The sequence below is a fragment of the Scyliorhinus canicula genome, chromosome 8, assembly GCF_902713615.1.
Source record: "Scyliorhinus canicula chromosome 8, sScyCan1.1, whole genome shotgun sequence".
NCBI lineage: Eukaryota > Metazoa > Chordata > Chondrichthyes > Carcharhiniformes > Scyliorhinidae > Scyliorhinus > Scyliorhinus canicula.
Genome location: NC_052153.1, coordinates 196,588,482 through 196,607,535, shown reverse-complemented (window position 1 = coordinate 196,607,535; position 19,054 = coordinate 196,588,482). Strand labels below are relative to the sequence as shown.

At 47.3% G+C, this 19,054-nt stretch overlaps 1 protein-coding gene across 1 annotated transcript in view; it reads right to left on the bottom strand.

The window, feature by feature from the left end:
- Positions 1-19,054, bottom strand: part of LOC119969955 (otogelin-like protein) — a 199,464-nt gene that overhangs the window by 46,754 nt on the left and 133,656 nt on the right. The window contains exons 17-20 of the mRNA XM_038803921.1: positions 17,212-17,322; positions 10,982-11,123; positions 5,011-5,151; positions 2,107-2,250 (exon numbers count right to left, since the gene is read on the bottom strand). Coding sequence (XP_038659849.1) covers positions 2,107-2,250; positions 5,011-5,151; positions 10,982-11,123; positions 17,212-17,322 — 538 coding nt within the window. The remainder of the gene's footprint in view (positions 1-2,106; positions 2,251-5,010; positions 5,152-10,981; positions 11,124-17,211; positions 17,323-19,054) is intronic.

Sequence of the window (19,054 nt, the reverse complement as noted above, 5' to 3'; positions counted from 1 at the left end):
CCTACCCTTCACAAAACCGTGTTGACTATCGCTAATCAACTTGTTCTTTTCAAGATGATTATAAACCCTATCTCTTATAACCTTTTCCAACATTTTACCCACAACCGAAGTAAGGCTCACAGGTCTATAATTACCAGGGTTGTCTCTACTCCCCTTCGTGAACAAGGGGACAACATTTGCTATCCTCCAGTCTTCCGGCACTATTCCTGTCGACAAAGACAACTTAAAGATCAAGGACAAAGGCTCTGCAATCTCCTCCCTCGCTTCCCAGAGAATCCTAAGATAAATCCCATCTGGCCCAGGGGACTTATCTATTTTTACATTTTCCAAAATTGCTAACACCTCCTCCTTGTGAACCTCAATTTCATCTAGCCTGGTCGACTGAACCTGAGTATTCTCCTCGACAACATTGTCTTTCTCCAGTGTAAACACTGATAAAAAATATCCATTTAACGCTTCTCCTATCTCCTCTGATTCCACACACAACTTTCCACTACTATCCTTGATTGGCCCTAATCTTACTCTAGTCATTATTTTGTTCCTGATATACCTATAGAAAGCCTTAGGGTTTTCCTTGATCCTATCCGCCAACAACTTTTCGTGTCCTCTCCTCGCTCTTCTTAACTCTCCCTTTAGGTCCTTCCTGGCTAACTTGCAACTCTCAAGTGCCCTAACTGAGCCTTCATGTCTCATCCTAACATAAGCCTTCTTCCTCTTGACAAGTGCTTCAACTTCCTTAGTAAACCATGGTTCCCTTGCTCGACAACTTCCTCCCTGCCTGATAGGTACATACTTATCAAGGACACGCAGTAGCTGTTCCTTGAAAAAGCTCCACATTTCGATTGTACCCATCCCCTGCAGTTTCCCTCCCCATCCTATGCATCCTAAATCTTGCCGAATAGCATCATAATTGCCTTTCCCCCAGCTATAATTCTTGCCTTGCGGTATATACCTATCCATGCCCATTGGTAAAGTAAACATAACCGAATTGTGATCACTATCACCAAAGTGCTCACCTACATCTAAATCTAACACCTGGCTGGGTTTATTACCCAGTACTAAATCCAATGTGGCCTCGCCCCTTGTTGGCCTGTCTACATACTGTGTCAGAAAACCCTCCTGCACACACTGCACAAAAACTGACCCATCTATAGTACTCAAACTATAGTATTTCCAGTCAATATTTGGAAAGTTAAAGTCCCCCATAACAACTACCCTGTTACTCTCGCTCCTGTCGAGAATCATATTTGCAATCCTTTCCTCTACATCTCTGGAACTATTCGGAGGTCTATAGACAACTCCCAACAGGGTGACCTCTCCTCTCCTGTTCCTAACCTCGGCCCATACTACCTCAGTAGACGAGTCCTCAAACATCCTTTCTGCCACCGTAATACTTTCCTTGATTAACAATGCCACACCCCCCCTCTTTTACCATCTTCTCTGTTCTTACAGAAACATCTAGATCCTGGAACCTGCAACAACCATTCCTGTCCTTGCTCTACCCATGTCTCCGAAATCGCCACAACATCGAGATCCCAGGTACCAACCCATGCTGCAAGCTCACCCACCTTATTCCGGATGCTCCTGGCGTTGAAGTAGACGTATAGTTGCAGCATAACCCCGTGGCTCTTAAACTCAAGCCCCCTGTTAATAAACGCTAACACGCTATAGGCTCTATCCACTTGAGTGGCAACCTTCAGAGATCTGTGGACATGAACCCCAAGATCTGCACCGTAACAATTCTGTGATCATGAGGCTCGGGTGCGAAGGAGATTCTCTTCAGTTTCTAAAGGCACGATTAGGCCTCCAGTGCCCCAGACTCACGTGCAAAGATTGCAGAACCCTCCAACAACCCTCCATTCTTCTCCAAGACTTCCCCAATGTCGGGGTGTGTTCTTTCTGTCCGAGCTGTAAACATCCTGTCCTATATTCTATTCCCACACAGGCTGCCAGTTTCAGTCAGTCAACTGACCAGAGGTTGGCGGTCAGGCACATTTGGTACTCTATGCCCACTTCTACCCTATTACCACCTTGAGTTAAGAACAAAACTGAACTAAAATATACACAGTTTCATGAAAAGAATTAAAAGAACGTTTGTGATCTCACCATGAGATGTTCTTTAATCTGAATCAAGACCTGCATGTGTAAATCCCAATATACTGTCAGGCCTACTGCAGTTTCTACGATAACGTAGAAGCCAATATAAGATATTCGGAATGGATCGTTTGGCTCTTCAGAGCGGGACATTATCTGTGGCAGAAAAATATATGATAATGTCCATTATTCAGGCAGACATTCAATATGGACGAATGCTTGGGTTCATTATGACAAACAATCATTTCCATTTGCTTTGCCTTTTGTTCCATTATGCCTTTGTCATTTAATCTCTCTTGCCCGCTACTCTACCCCAGACGTTTCCTTTACTTTTCACTGCCTTCCCACTTTCAACACCATAAAATGCATCTTATATTTATCTTCTTTCAATTCTGAAGAGTTATATTGAATTTAAAAGATTATCCCCTGTTTCTCTAGTCACAGATGCTGCCAGGCCGTCCCAGAGGGGGAGATTTTCCACCCCTGTTTTCAGCCAGTGGGAGAGGCGGAGTGATGCAACCATCAATTCACTTAGAGACACGGGTTGGAGTAAACTGTGGCTTTAATCGGCTTACAACTGAGCCTGCCTGCGTCTGTGCTGAACTGAGGGCGGACTCGCAGGACCGCAGCACTTATACTTCCTGAAGGGGGCGGAGCCAAGGGTGGAGCCCTGTACATGCTCCTCATCTCTCCCTGTGGGCGGAGCCGCGCAACAGCTCACAGATGGAGCCCACAGGGACACAGTAATGTACAGTGTGAATTATAGTGGTTACACATTCACAACACGGAGAAGGGCAGATAATCAAGCAGGAGTCCCAAAATAGCTGGTGCTGGTGGGATTTTCCTGCTCGACTGTCCTTGCCCCGCCAATGACATAATGGGGATCCTTACTTTAAATTACATTCATGTAAGTATAATTCCCCTATCTGGACGGTCCATTCACATGAGGGCATGCCACCGTGAATACGACAGGTCCCTCAAGACTTTCAACTGGCAAATCAAAATCCACTGGTAAATGGGGAGGGGGGAACGGACTGAGGATTATGCCCAGGCTGTACCCTGTCAAAAAATATGGCGGGAAAAGTGGCAGATCAGCTGGCTGGCTGCACCCAGTTGGGACTCAGTCAAAAAATGGCAAAATTCTGCCCATTGTGTTTTCCAACACTTCCTATTTTTATTCCGAGCAGCTACAGTACATTTATTTTTTTATACAAGAAAGATAGTGCTTATCTTGTTGTTATCTTTGACAGATAAGTTCTTTCTCAGCAGCTCAACTGGTTGTATTAGTAAAAATATAATTTTAAAATCAGCAGCTGATTTCAAACAAGCAGTAATCCAACTATCCCGACATCGTCAAGTTGCCTCCCTGTATCGAAATCTCAGTTGGACACGGTTAATTTTAAAATGTTTAATTAGAAGTCACACGGATTTGCTGTAATATATAAATTGCCAAGCTGCCTCAATGGGAGTGTGTTGATTGCCCATTCCGATCTAGCCTCCTAGAACCAGACGTGGGTGGGTTGCAGGCTTGTCTAGGTCGGGATTCTGATTTTTTACATTATTACTTGACTGGCCCATTTTTGGGGTTTAAAATTCTCCCCTAAATAATCCCATGCACCTTTCCTCTTCGTGCTCTGCACCATTATTTCAGGCTCCTTCTTGCTGCGTCACTGAATTTATTTTTCCAAGTTTAGGGCCTGCCAAATTCCTGCAAAACATGGTCCATAAGCGAGCAGGGATCCTAGTCTTATTCAGCAAAACTTATCTTGCTACAGGAATGTTAATGAGGCCTAAGGAACAATTTCAAGATGGCAAAATGGGCCCAGACGGAAAGTAAAGGGAAATTTTTATACTGTTTCAGCCACTTTCAGCTGCCATTTGTAGAAACAACAGGGCACTTGAAGGGAGTCCATGCTCTGAGCACTCGAAAAATGCACCAGCTGGATAATCAACAATCAATAAATAACAATCATCATTTTTTTGCATTTTTCCAATTAAGGGGCAGTTTAGCGTGGCAAATCCTTCTACCCTGCACATCTTTGGGTTGTGGGGGTGAGACCCATGCAGACATGGGGAGAATGTGCAAACTCCACACGGACAGTGACCCAGAGCCGGGATCAAATCCGGGTCCTCGGCGCCGTGAGGCAGCCGTGCTAATCACTGTCCCACCGTGCTTCCTCCAACAATCATCAATTGCAGCCCATCTCTAACCTAGACTCCCTTTAGGTGCACCTTGCTATTGGGCTTACTGAGTCAACCAATCTTTCTCTGAACAAACTTGCAACTCTACTTCTTTGAATAGGAATGTAAAGAGCATTAAAGGAGAGCTATTTCACCAATTTTCACAGAGACAGAGTGAGCAAGAAGATTCCACCAGCATTTGGAATAGAGGGATAGGGCTGGAGCCAGCAGGATAGATTTCACTGTTTTTCAGCTTCCAAACCTGTTCATCCAGTCAGCCTCCTAATATTCATCTACCTTTTAATTCTGTTCTTTCTACTAAAGGGTTCATTTACCTTCCAGTGTCTATTTCTGAAGTAAAGTCTACACTGGAGATGGAAAAAAATTAAGAGTGCCCAATTCATATTTTCCAATTAAGGGGCAATTTAGCGTGGCCAATCCACCTACCGGCTCATTTCTGTGTTGTGGGGGTGAGACCCACGCAAACACGGGGAGAACGTGCAAACTCCACACGGACAGTGACCCAGAGCCAGGATCGAACCTGGGACCTCGGTGCCGTGAGGCAGCAGTGCTAACCACTGCACAACTGTGCTGCACACTTGAGATATTAATGTATCCTGTTTTTACCCCACAAATGCTGGTGGATTGGATGCATATCTCTACTGTTTCCCATTTTAAGTTCAGGTTTACAGCATAAGCATTTCCTTTCTTTGTATTAGTATATATTTTCCTTACCGCATCCACGTTATCGAGTATTAAGGAAACATTGCCAACTGTGATGTTAACATTCTTTTTGCAGATGATACCTCCAAGATGACTGCATTCAGCATTTTGCACTTGAACTCTGAAGGGAACCTGAGTGACATGTGGGATTGACTAGCAAAACAAAGAAGAAAGGTAGACTGTAATTAAAAATCAATGAGAAAAGTTATTTTAAAAGGCCAGTTTTCCTCCAGAAGTATGGAAACAACAGGAGCAATATCAAGAGCAGCAGCCGCTCTACAAGATGGAGGGGATGGGCACAGGGATAGACACGGGAGGCGTGAATGGTTTGCACTTTAACAGAGCCAGGACAGATGCCCTTACAGGGCAGTTTGCTAGTGCAAATAAGGAGGTTTAATCTAACTTGGCAATGGCCCAGGAACCTAGGAAACATTAAAGGTGTAAAACAAGGTGCACAAAGAATTGGGAAGGGTCCAGGTTGGCACTCAGCACCCCGCCTCCCGGTCGGTGCCTATAGGGGCCTGGGGTTCACCTTGAGACAGAGGGGCAGCTGGTTCATGCCCCGGCTGCATCTGGTTCTGCCAGCCCTGGCAGCTCCCCATGCTCCGCACCATCGTGTCGACTGCCTCGGTGATTCTCCTCAGTGATTGGGACAAGCACTGCAGCGCCTCAGCCATTCCCATCTGAGAGCGGGACATGTCCCGTAAAACCTCATCATGGTCAGCCTGGTACTGGGTGACATCCCCCAGCGAGTCAGACATTCTGCCGAGACCCTCAGCCATGGCCGTCACTTACTGCCCGATGCCTTGGAAACCTTAACTCATGGTGCCGACATCGTGCACCAGGTTCTCCACTGCGATCTCGGTGCCACTCACTGCTGGCACCATCTCCTGCTGCCGTAGCCCCTGAGACTCCTTCAATTGGCTATTGATCTGCTGGAGTGAATTTGTCCCTCTGAATGAGCAGAGAGATCTCGGTGTCAATGTACATAGATCCCTGAAAGTTGCCACCCAGGTTGATAGGGTTGTTAACAAGGCGTACAGTGTGTTGGCTTTTATTGGTAGAGGGACTGAGTTTTGGAGCCATGAGGTCATGTTGCAGTTGTACAAAACTCTGGTGCAGCCGCATTTGGAGTATTGCGTGCAGTTCTGGTCGCCGCATTATAGGAAGGATGTGGAAGCATTGGAAAGGGTGCAGAGGAGATTTAACAGGATGTTGCCTGGTATGGAGGGAAGATCTTATGAGGAAAGGCTGAGGGATTTGAGGCTGTTTTCGTTAGAGATTGGAAGGTTAAGAGATGACTTAATGGAGGCATACAAGATGATCAGAGGATTAGATAGGGTGGACAGTGAGAGCCTTTTTCCTCGGATGGTGATGGCTAGCACGAGGGGACATAGCTTTAAATTGAGGGGAGATAGATATAGGACAGATGTCAGAGGTAGGTTCTTTACTCAGAGAGTAGTAAGGACGTGGAATGCCCTGCCTGCAACAGGACTCGCCAACACTAAACGCATTCAAATGGTCATTGGATAAACATATGGATGATAATGGAATAGTGTAGATGGGCTTTAGAGGGGTTTCACAGGTCGGCGCAACATCGAGGGCCGAAGGGCCTGTACTGCGCTGTAATGTTCAATGTTCTAGGGGCTTAGACGGGGCAGAGTTTGTAAGGAGAATCCAGGAGGGCTTCTTAAAACAATATGTAGATTGTCCAACTAGGGAAGGGGTTATACTGGACCTGGTATTGGGGAATGATCCCAGGTAGTTGAAAGGTCAGTAGGGGAGCATTTCGGGAACAGTGACCACAATTCAGTAAGTTTTGAAGTACTGGTGGACAAGAATAAGAGTGGACCTCGGGTGAATGTGCTAAATTGGGGGAAGGCTAATTATAACAATATTAGGCGGGAACTGAATAACTAGATTGGGGGCGGATGTTTGAGGGTAAATCAGCATCAAATGTCAGTTGAAAGGAATTCAGGACCGGCATGTTCCTGTGCGGAAGAAGGATAAATATGGCAAATTTTGGGAACCTTGAATAACGAGAGATATTGTAGGTTTTGTCAAAAAGAAAAAGGAGGCATTTGTCAGGGCTAGAAGGCTGGGAACAGACGAAGCCTGTGTGGAATATAAGGAAAGTAGGAAGGAACTTAAGCAAGGAGTCAGGAGGGCTAAAAGGGGTCACGAAAAGTCATTGGCAAATAGTGTTAAGGAAAATCGCAAGACTTTTTACACTTACATAAAAAGCAAGAGGGTGGCCGGGGAAAGGGTTGGCCCACTGAAGAACAGGAAGGGAATCTGTGTGTGGAGCCAGAGGAAATAGGCAAGGTACTAAATGAATTTTCACCAAAGAGAAGGAATTGGTGGATGTTGAATCTGGCCTGGGTCACATTGAGATCCAAAAAGACTAGGTGTTGGGCTCCTTGAAAAATATTAAAGTGGATAAGTCCCCAGGGCCTGATGGGATCTATCCCAGAATACTAAAGGAGTCAAGAGAGGAAATTGCTGAGACCTTGACAGAAATCTTTGGATCCTGATTGTCTTCAGATGATGTCCTGGAGGACTGGAGAATAGCCAATGTTGTTCCTTTGTTTAAGAAGGGTAGCAAGGATAATCCAGGGTACTACAGGCCGGTGAGCCTTAAATCAGTGGTAGGGAAATTACTGGAGAGAATTCTTCGAGACAGGATCTACTCCCATTTGGAAGCAAATGGATGTATTAGCGAGGGGCAGCACGGTTTTGTGAAGGGGAGGTCGTGTCTCACCAACTTGATAGAGTTTTTTGAGGAGGTCACAAATATGATTGATGCAGGTAGGGCAGTGGATGTTGTCTATATGGACTTCAATAAGGCATTCATTGTAAAAGTGTAAAAACCAGGGGCTGGTTTAGCTCACTCGGCTAAATCACTGGCTTTTAAAGCAGACCAAGCAGGCCAGCAGCACGGTTCGATTCCCATACCAGCCTCCCCGGACAGGCGCCGGAATGTGGCGACTAGGGGCTTTTCACAGTAACTTCATTGCAGCCTACTCGTGACAATAAGTGATTTTCATTTCATTTTCATTTCATTTCATTTGACAAGGTACCTCATGGCAGACTGGTACAAAAGGTGAAGTCTCACAGGATCAGAGATGAGCCGGCAAGATGGATACAGAACTGGCTCGGTCATAGAAGGCAGAGAGTGGCAATGGAAGGGTGCTTTTCTGATTGGAGGGCTGTGACTAGTGGTGTTCTATAGGGATCAGTGCTGGGACCTTTCCTGTTCATGGTATATATAAATGATTTGGAGGAAAATTTAACTGGTCTGATTAGTAAGTTTGCGGACGACACAAAGGTTGGTGTAATTCCGGATAGCGATGAGGACTGTCAGAGGGTACAGCAGGATTTAGATCGTTTGGAGACTTGGGCGGAGAGATGGCAGATGGAGTTTAATCCGGACAAATGTGAGGTAATGCATTTTGGAAGGTCTGATACAGCTAGGGAAAATACAGTGAATGGTAGAACCGTCAAGAGTATTGACAGTCAGAGAGATCTAGGTGTACAGGTCCACAGGTCACTGAAAGAGGCAACACAGGTGGAGAAGGTAGTCAAGAAGGCATACGACATGCTTGCCTTCATTGGCTGGGGCATTGAGTATAAGAATTGGCAAGTCATGTTGCAGCTGTATAGAACCTTAGTTATGCCACACTTGGAGTATAGTGTCCAATTCTGGTCGCCACACTATCAGAAGGATGTGGAGGCTTTAGAGAGGGTGCAGAAGAGATTTACCAGGATGTTGCCTGGTAATTAGCTATGAGGAGCGGTTGAATAAACTTGGTTTGTTCTCACTGGATCAACGGAGGTTGAGGGGCGACCTGATAGAAGTCGACAAAATTATGAGGGGCATAGACTGAATGGATTGTCAGATGCTTTTTCCCAGGGTAGAGGGGTCAACTACTAGAGGGCTATCTCACCCCGAATGCCTTGGGTAGGATTCTCCGTCCTGCCACACCTCCTTTTCGGTGCGGTGCGCCCCCACCAGCTGCAGGATCCTCCGACCCAGCAGCCGGCCAATGGGGTTTCCTATTGTGGGCAACCCTACGCCATCGGGAAATCAGTGGGTGTGAGAGCGCTGTTGGCAAAGTGAAGGATCCCACCGGGTTTTAATTGCCCAGGTGGGCTTGTATATTCTGGCTTCCTCTTGGAATATACAAAGAAGGGGTTAAACACTAACTGAGAGAGTTACCCCAATAACTACCTGTGTCTGTCAGTCTGTCTGCATGTGCTGTAAGGTTAAGTAGCAGTAAGTTTTCCACACTGAAGGCGTGTGACACAGTATCAGAAGCACTGCCCTGCCAAAAGGAAAATAGCCTTCTTTTGCAGGAATATCTCAGAAAGCTCTCTCTCTGACTGGGGAAGCCAATCCAAGCAGTAAAAGATTCTCAGCTGAAAATAGAACTGGAATATCTCTGCCAAACCCCAGGAAACTGGAATTGAATAATCAACTGTTCGCCTCCAGAAGTCAACTATTCTGATCACAGTAAGAAGTCTTACAACACCAGGTTAAAGTCCAACAGGTTTGTTTCAAACACGAGCTTTCAGAGCGCAGCTCCTTCTTCAGGTGAGGAAGGAGCTGCGCTCCGAAAGCTTGTGTTTGAAACAAACCTGTTGGACTTTAACCTGGTGTTGTAAGACTTCTTACTGTGCTCACCCAGTCCAACGCCGGCATCTCCACATCATAACTATTCTGATGACAGTTAAATTCATGCAAATGGTGAGCCTGACCTCTGGAGTCAGAATTCCCGTGACATCTTTGGCGGAGTGTCGAGACCATCACCATGGGAAATACTATTGCTGTAAAGTCCATTTTGGGACTCATGCACAATTCGTGGACCCCCTCCACCATTCCCACCCCCTCGAAAACAGAAGCAGAAAGTCCCCCCACATTTTCGTTGGAGTGGGGTCAGTTTCCCATTGTGCATGATTAACAATTCTGTAAGGGTAAATGCTGGCAAAAAGTGAATAAAGTTTGTTGAACAATCTACATAGTCAAAGCCCTGACCTGTTAAATGCTGAATGAGGGAAAATACTATCTGCTGTGTCTGAATTGAAATAAAATGATGCTTGCAGTTTCAATATCTGTTTGTTGACATAACCCCCAGATGCTGTCATAGTACTACTACTGTTTGGCAGCTTCCACAACCTATCAGAGTGGGAGGTAAATTCACAATTTGATTGATAGCTCCACGGGGTTAAGGGATTAGCTGTCTTTGATGTGGGGTAATGAATGCTAATGGTTGTTTAGGTTTTTTTTAAAGGATCAAGTACTTGAGGGATATAAATCTATTGAATCAGCTTTTAGTAACGAGAGTCTATTTCTACATGGTGAAATCTAAAATAAAACTTCAGAGTTTTATATTATCTCAGCATGGCACCCGAGCTATGGCCATCCCATGGCGGGTTCTGGGTAAATTGGCAAGAAGGGTGTAAAGATTAAAGGGTTGTAGGTTGGGATCATGTGTTGGTGCTAATTTGGATGGAGAGGCAACAGGGGAGTCCAGAGGGATAAATGTGGAGTATACATTTGTAGGGAGTGTATGAAGCCATTGGGGTGGGTTGAGGGGCATGGGTTTGCATGATTTGTCATGGATGGAAGATGTGGAGTGGGTGGGAGTATGAGAAGTGAATCATTAATGGCCTAAATATTAAGTGAAACAACTGGGATGAGCACCAAGGTATGCCTTTTAATCAGCCATCTGGCTGCTTCCAAAATATTTCCATGATGGCAAGCATACAATTGGACTCCAAACCCCCCTGGAACAAAGATCTAATTAGTTGGCTACTTTTTCTAGACACAAATTTGGTGAGCCGGGAAGTTCACAACTCTGTACACCAGCCAGGGAAGTGGACATCCACGTCTTGGTCTCAATTGCCGATGTATAATTCTTTGGATGGTCAACTGGAAGAAAAGCATTGAAGGTAACACAGTGAGAAGCTGGAAGATACTTACTTCAGTTAGCAGGATGTCACAGTAGTTGCTTTCGTATTCCAACCAAATGCCATCATAGAGAACATAGTGTGACTCCCCATAGGTGACACAGAGCTTGCTGCAGTCCTTTGCAGTACAATTTATTACCCCAGATTGGCAGGTACTGGAAACAAAGGCATAAATGATAAAGTTGGAGTTTTCTACTGATAGTGGTGATGGGCTCTTTAAATAGGTGATTGAAGAAGCAGCATTTAAAAGCAATAGGTTATAATGTAGTCTTGGATAACCCCAGTAAGAGCTATTCTGAGGTATATCATCGCACGGTCACCTGCTTTCACCGCAGGTTGCTTCACCTGTCATAAGAACATAAGAACATAAGAACTAGGAGCAGGAGTAGGCCATCTGGCCCCTCGAGCCTGCTCCGCCATTCAATTAGATCATGGCTGATCTTTTGTGGACTCAGCTCCACTTTCCGGCCCGGCAATGCTCCACTTTCCCACATCATTTTGAAAGTGAGCTGAGCCTTCTTTTACCAATTGCATATTTCTTCACTGAAAGAACAACAAAAATGCAGGAAATACTCAGGAACATCAGCAGAGACAAAGCAGAAGTTAACATTTTTCGTTAACTCTTTGCTTACCCTCCACAGATGCTGCCAGACTTACTGAATATTTCCAGCATTTTATGTTTTTATTTCATATTTCCAGCTTTTGCAATATTTTGCTTTTGGATAATTCGTACTTTGCTTCTGTCTTCACCAAGAAAGACATGAATAATGTCCTGGATTGGACGGTAGCGAATGTAACCCCGCTATTCAAAGAGGGAGGTAGAGAGAAAGCAGCGATCTATAGGCCACTGAGCCTAACGTCGGTAATAGGGAAGTCGCTGGAGTCCATTATCAAGGATTTCAATGTACAGCATTTGGAAAACAGTGGGAAATCATGCTTGACAAATCTACTAGAATTCTACACTGAAGAGTTCTGGTGTCCAGCATGTGTTCAATGTCAGCATCCAGGTACCTTGGTGCTGGTCTTTTATGAAATTAAAAATGAAATGCAAATCGCTTATTGTCACGAGTATGCTTCAATGAAGTTACTGTGAAAAGCCCCTAGTCGCCACATTCCGGTGCCTGTCCGGGGAGGCTGGTACGGGAATCGAACCGTGCTGCTGGCCTGCTTGGTCTGCTTTAAAAGCCAGCGATTTAGCCGAGTGAGCTAAACCAGCCCCTTAACCACCTTGGCTGAAATGACAATCGGTGCTGAGTGGAACGCTTAAAAGCTGTTTCAGCTTGTCAAGCTCTGAACTTGAATCCCAACCCCTGCAGGGTCGGGAATCGGAGGAGCTGCATGTGGGCTGCATGCTGGCCCATTTGTATGACATGAATTGCTCATCGCTGGTGCTGCTAGCGGCAGCACGGAGTTACCATGATTCTCCACCAGCGGCAGAACTTTCCCCGGAACGGAGAATCCGGACCAGAGTGTCTCGAGGGTGATTTCCTCAGCCACAGAAGGTCGGTGATTCAGGAGAGTGTCTGACCCATGTACAGGAGGGTGCAGTTCTTTCCAATCCTGAAGCAATGGAATTAGTGCATAAAGTAAGAATAAATGGGTCTCACAGTAATAAATGGGTCTTTTTACAAATTGGCAGGCAGTGACTAGTGGGGTACCGCAAGGGTCTGTGCTGGGACCCCAGCTATTCACAATATATATTAATGATTTAGAGGAGGGTAGTAAATGTAATATCTCAAAATTTGCAGATGACACCAAGTTGTGTGGGAGGGTGAGCTGTGAGGAGGAGGCAGAAATCCTTCAGTGTGATTTAGACAAGTTGAGTGAGTGGGCAAATAAATGACAAATACAGTATAATTTGGATATCCACTTTGGTAGCAAAAACAGAAGGCAGATTATTATCTGAATGGCCATAAATTAGGACACCTCATACACCAGTTGCTGAAGTTAAACATGCACAGGTACAGCAGGCAGTGAGAAGGCATAGCAAGAGGATTCGAGTACAGGAGCAGGGATGTCTTTCTGCAATTATACAGGGCCTTGGTGAGGCCACACCTGGGGAATTGTGCGCAGTTTTGGTCTCCTTATCTGAGGAAGGATGTTCCAGCTATAGAGGGAGTGCAGCGAAGCTTTACCGGATTGCTCCCTAGGATGGGAGGACCGAGGTGTAAGGAGCGATTGAATTGGTTAGGATTGTACGCTGGAGTTCAGTAGAATGGTGGGATCAGGGTAGATGCAGGAAGGATGTTCCCGATAGTGGGGATGTCCAGAACCAGGGGTCACAGTCTGAGGATTTGGGACAGAGATGAGGAGAAATTTCTTCATAGAGAGTGATCAGCCTCTGGAATTCGCTACAATAAGATGTAGTTGAGGCCAAAACATTTTGGGTCCGATTTAATGGGGAGAAAAGCGTCTGGTTTTGGGTGTGAATAGCGGGGTGTTTCTTGGCGTCTGCAACGTTTCTTTTGGCCTCAGTGAGGAAAGCGTCACCGTGGCTGCACTTAACTCAATTCATGCACTGAGGAGCTTAGAACAGTACAGCACAGAACAGGCCCTTCGGCCCTCGATGTTGTGCCGAGCAATGATCACCCTACTTAAACCCACGTAACCCGTATACCCGTAACCCAACAATCCCCCCATTAACCTTACACTACGGGCAATTTAGCATGGCCAATCCACCTAACCCGCACATCTTTGGACTGTGGGAGGAAACCGGAGCACCCGGAGGAAACCCACGCACACACAGGGAGGACGTGCAGACTCCACACAGACAGTGACCCAGCCGGGAATTGAACCTGGAACCCTGGAGCTGTGAAGCATTGATGCTTCACATTGATGCTAACCACCATGCTACCGTGAGGCCCCAAAGCTTAGCTTTGTGCCAGTGCAGGAGGGGATCGGGGAGCCCTTTTTAAATGGTGTCCTGATCTCTCAACCCCCTCGCAGCCTTTGGACTCCCCAAACATACCTCTTAGGGGGTCCTCGAGCCCCCCCTGACCCCATCTCTTAAAGACAGAGCACCCCTGAGCTTGATTTCTGGCATGGACAACTTGTCACTTGCAGTGCCCCTTCCAGCTTGCAATGCCACCGAGGCACCCTGGAAATGCTAGGATGGCACAGCCAGGATTCCTGGGTGAAACAGCCAAGGTGGCAGGCTGGCACTACCAAGGTGCTCAGGTGGCAGCAGAAGTGCCAGGTTACCACCCTTCCCAGAGCCCGACCATCTGGGGACCTTCATTCACCTGAGGAAGGAGATGCGCTCCGAAAGCTTGTGTTTGAAACAAACCTGTTGGACTTTAACCTGGTGTTGGAAGACTTCTTACTGTGCTCACCCCAGTCCAACGCCGGCATCTCCACATCATGTGCACCAATGTAAAGCAGCGTGGATTGGCCATTTATCCAAATCACTCTCCCACATACATGGACCAAGCTTGGAAAAATAAAGCCATCTTTACCAGAGTTGATGGGCGGGATTCTCCCATCGGGCGGCTAAGTGCCGACGCCGGAGTAAAAACTAGAGTGTTTTACTCTGTCGTCGGCGCCTGTTCTGGGACCTCATTCTGCGGCCCACAGTAGGCTAGGACGCTCCAGCTGCCGATCCCGGCCTGAACCCGGCGCTGCGGGGTCCGCACATGCGCAGTTGGGCCGGCACCAACTAGCGCATGCGCAGTGGCCTTTTTCCCCGCGCGGGCCCCGATGCCAAATGGCGTAGAGCTACAGGAGCTGGCACGGAGAAAAGGATGCCGGGAGGCAGATAGGCTGGCCCGCTGATCGGTGGGCCCCGATCGCGGGCCAGGCCACTACGGAGGCACCCCCTGGGGTCATTCGGCCCATCGAGTCTACACTGGCTCTTGGAAAGAGCACCCTACCCAATCCCACATCTCCACATAACCCAGTAACCCCACCCAACACTAAGGGCAATTTTAGACACTAAGAGCAATTTAGCATAGCCAATCCATTTAACCTGCACATCTTTGGACTCTGGGAGGAAACCGGAGCACCCGGAGGAAACCCACGCACACACGGGGAGAACGTGCAGACTCCGCACAGACAGTGACCCAAGCCGGGAATCGAACCTGGGTTCCTGGAGCTGTGAAGCAATTATGCTAACCACTATGCTACCGTGGTGTTGAGCTTATTGAGTGTTGTTGGAGCTGCACTCATCCAGGCAAGTGAGAGTATTCCATTGCACTCCTGACTTGTGCCTTGCAGATAGTGGACAGGCTTTGGAGGGGTCAGGAGGTGAGTTACTCGCTGTTGGATCCCTAGCCTTTGACCTGCCCTGGTAGCCACAGTATTTATATGGCTACGTCCATTTCTGTTTCTGATCAATGATAATCCCCAAGGTGTTGATTGTGGGGATTCAGCGATTGTAATGCCATTGAATGTCAAGCGATGATGGTTAGATGCTCTCTTGTTGGAGATGGTCATTGCCTGGCACTTGTGTGGCATGAATGTAACTTACCACTTGTCTGCCCAAGCCTGGATATTGTCCAGGTCTTGCTGCATTTGGACATGGACTGAGGAACCACAAATGGTGCTGAACATTATGCAGTCATCAGTGAACATCCTCACTTCTGACCTTGTTGGTAAAGGTGCATTTGATGAAGGTACAGGCGCAGTTTTGTTTGGAGTTCTGGGATTTTGATCCAATGACAGTTAAGAGATAATGAAATGGTTCCGAGTCAGGATACATAGATACATCGAAGGCAGGAGCAGGAGGAGGCCTTTTGGCCCTTCGAGCCTGCTCTGCCATTCATCACGATCATGGCTGATCATCCAACTCAATAGCCGAATCCTGCTTCCTCCCTATAGCCTTTGATCCCATTCTCCCCATGTGCCATATCTAGTCGCCTCTTGAATATATTCAAAGTTTTAGCATCAACTACTTCCTGTGGTAATGAATTCCACAGGCTCACCATTCTATATGTGAAGAAATGTCTCCTTATCTCTATCTGAAATGGTTTCCCCTTAATTGTCAGACTGTGACCCCTGGTTCTGGACACACCCATCATTGGGAACATCTTCCTTGCATCTATCCTATCTAGTCCCGTTAAAATTTTATAAGTTTCTTTGAGATCCCCCCTCATTCTTCTGAACTCCAGCGAGAACAATCCAACCTAACATAGAATAGAATTTATCATAGAATTCTATCGTAGAATTTACAGTGCAGAAGGAGGCCATTCGGCCCATCGAGTCTGCACTGACCCTTGGAAAGAGCACCCTACTTGTGCCCACACCTCCACCCCATCCCGATAACCCAGTAGTAACCCCATCTACCCTTTTTTTGGACACTAAGGGCAATTTAGCATAGCCAATCCACCTAACCCGCACATCTTTGAGCTGTGGGAGGAAACCCACGCACACACGGGGAGAACGTGCAGACTCCACACAGTCAGACAAGGCTGGAATTGAACCTTGATCCCTGGAGCTGTGAGGCAGCAATGCTAACAACTGTGCCACCACAATCGCTGCAATCTCATATGACAGTCCCGCCATCCCTGGGATCAGTCTGGTAAAGCTTCGCTGCACTCCCTCGAGAGCAAGAACATCCTTCCTCAGAGAAGGATGGTGGTTGGCTTGGAGAAGAACCTGCAGGGATGGTGTTCCCATTCATCGGCTGCCTTTTTCCTGAGGGTTCAGAAGGTCCTATCAAAAGAGCCTTGATGAGTTTCTGCAATGCGGCACAGTGGTTAGCACAGCTGCCTCGCAGCACCATGGACCCAGGTTCGATTCCAGCCTTTGGTGACTGTGCGGAGTTTGCACAAATGGTACGGAACACTGTTCAGTTATCAGCTAACATCCCCATTTCTGATGTTATGATGATGAGAAGTCATTGATGAAGCAGCTGAAGATGGTCAGGCTCAGGATACCACACTGAGGAACGTCTACAGCGATGCCCTGGAGTCCAGCCAGGGTACATCTCCCCGTAAGAGGTTCTTTACATGGCATGATAGACCCTCAAAATCTGACCCCACAGAAAGTACCAACTGCACACCCGCAGGGTTAATATGATCAGGTAACTTTATGGAGGACAATAGATCCTGGCCTAGCCAGCATTTCACATTCTGTGAAGTAATACATTTTTAAAAAGCATGAATATTATAGGCTGCCTCAGTCATCAGTAAAAGACTTAGCAGTGCATGTCCCTTCCACTGTGTGGTCTTAATGTCACAATCCAATTTATAGGTTTGATTCATTTTGACATTCCTACCTCCAGGTTTCACTAAGTTTAGAACTCACCAGACATTGCAATCTTGATGAAAGACCTCTCTTGCGGAATATAACGTGCCCATATGCATACATGGACACTGGGTTGTTTTAATACAGTTACCTTCTGGGCTTCGTACCAAACTGTAAAAGAAAATATGTTAGACAATTCACAAATTAGATCCACAAAGACTTACAGTACAGAAGGTCATTCAGTCAACTGTATTTGTGCTGTTCATGTTTGCATCAATACAAACTCACCCTTGCTCTCCAACATGTTCTGGTTCAAACACTTAGACCATAGCAACATAGGAAATAGGAACAGGAATTGGCCATTCGGCCCCTCGAGCCTGCTCCGCCATCCAATAGGATCATGGATGATTCCGATATTCCTCACGTCCACTTTCCTGCCCTTTCCCATAACCCTTGATAACCAAATTTCTCTTCGAAAATACATCAATCATGGCCTCAACCACTTAATTTTGGAAAATATCCCACAATACATCAACCCTCTATGTGAAGAAAATTAATCTAATCTCTCTCCTCACTGTAGAAGTAATAAAGTGGAACTGATGATCTTCATCACTGCTACCTGAAAGGCAATGGTAAAGTCTCTCACATCCACTCTTAAAACCTTTGATAACTTCTTAAAAATCTGTATTAAATGGCCATAGTGGATTGGTGAAATACATGGGCGGAATTCTCCGACCCCCCCCGCAGGTGAATCGCCCGGGGCCAGCATAAATCCCGCCCCCGCCGTGGCCGGAATTCTCCGCCACCTGGGAATTGGCATGGGCGGGAATCACGCCGCGCCGGTCGGCGGGCCCCCCGCGGCGATTCTACGGCCCGCGATGGGCCGAAGTCCCGCTGCTGACAGGCCAATCCCGCCGCCGTGGTTTAAACCACCTCTCGTGCCGGTGGGAGCAGGCAGCGCGATTGGGCCCCGGGGTCCTGGGGGGGGGGGGGATCTGACCCCGGAGGTGCCCCCACGGTGGCCGGGCCCGCGATCGGGGCCCACCGATCGGCGGGCGGGCCTGTGCCGTGGGGGCACTCTTTTCCTTCCACCGCCTCCACCATGACGGAGGCGGAAGAGACCCTCTCCACCGCGCATGCGCCGGGGTGACATCAGCGACCGCTGATGCTCTGGCGCATGCGCGGACTCATGCTGGCCGGCGAAGGCCTTTCGGCCAGTCGTTCACGCCGGCTGGCGGGGCGCCGAAGGCCATTCGCGCCGGTCGGCAAGGCGCCAACCAGTCCGGCGCGGGCCTAGCCCCTAAAGGTGCGGAGAATTCCGCACCTTTGGGGAGGCCCGACGTCGGAGTGGTTCTTGCCACTCCGGTACGTCGGGACTCCCCGCCCCGCCGGTTTGGGGAGAATCCCAGCCCTGATCAAGGGGAAAAAGGCTTAGTAAGCAAGCTGGTGAGAAACATCAGGGCAAACTGTCAAAGTTCAATTACATTAGCGAGGACAAATGTGGGTGCAATGGGGAAGCAGAATTTATGATGGGGAATAGGGAAATGTCATAGTTACATAGATACATGGAGGATAGTAGCAGGAGGAGGCCTTTTGGCCCTTCGAGCCTGCTCCGTCATTCATCACCATCATGGCTGATTATCCAACTCAATAGCCTAATCCTGCTTTCTCCCCATAGCCTTTGATCCCATTCTCCCCAAGTGCTATATCCAGCCACCTCTTGAATATATTCAGTGTTTTAGCATCGACTACTTCCTGTGGTGATGAAGTCCACAGGATCAGGATCACCACTCGCTGTGTGAAGAAATGTCTCCTTATCTCTGTCCGAAATGGTTTACCCTGAATCCTCAGACTGTGACCTCTGGTTCTGGACACACCCAGCATCGGTAACATCTTTCCTGCA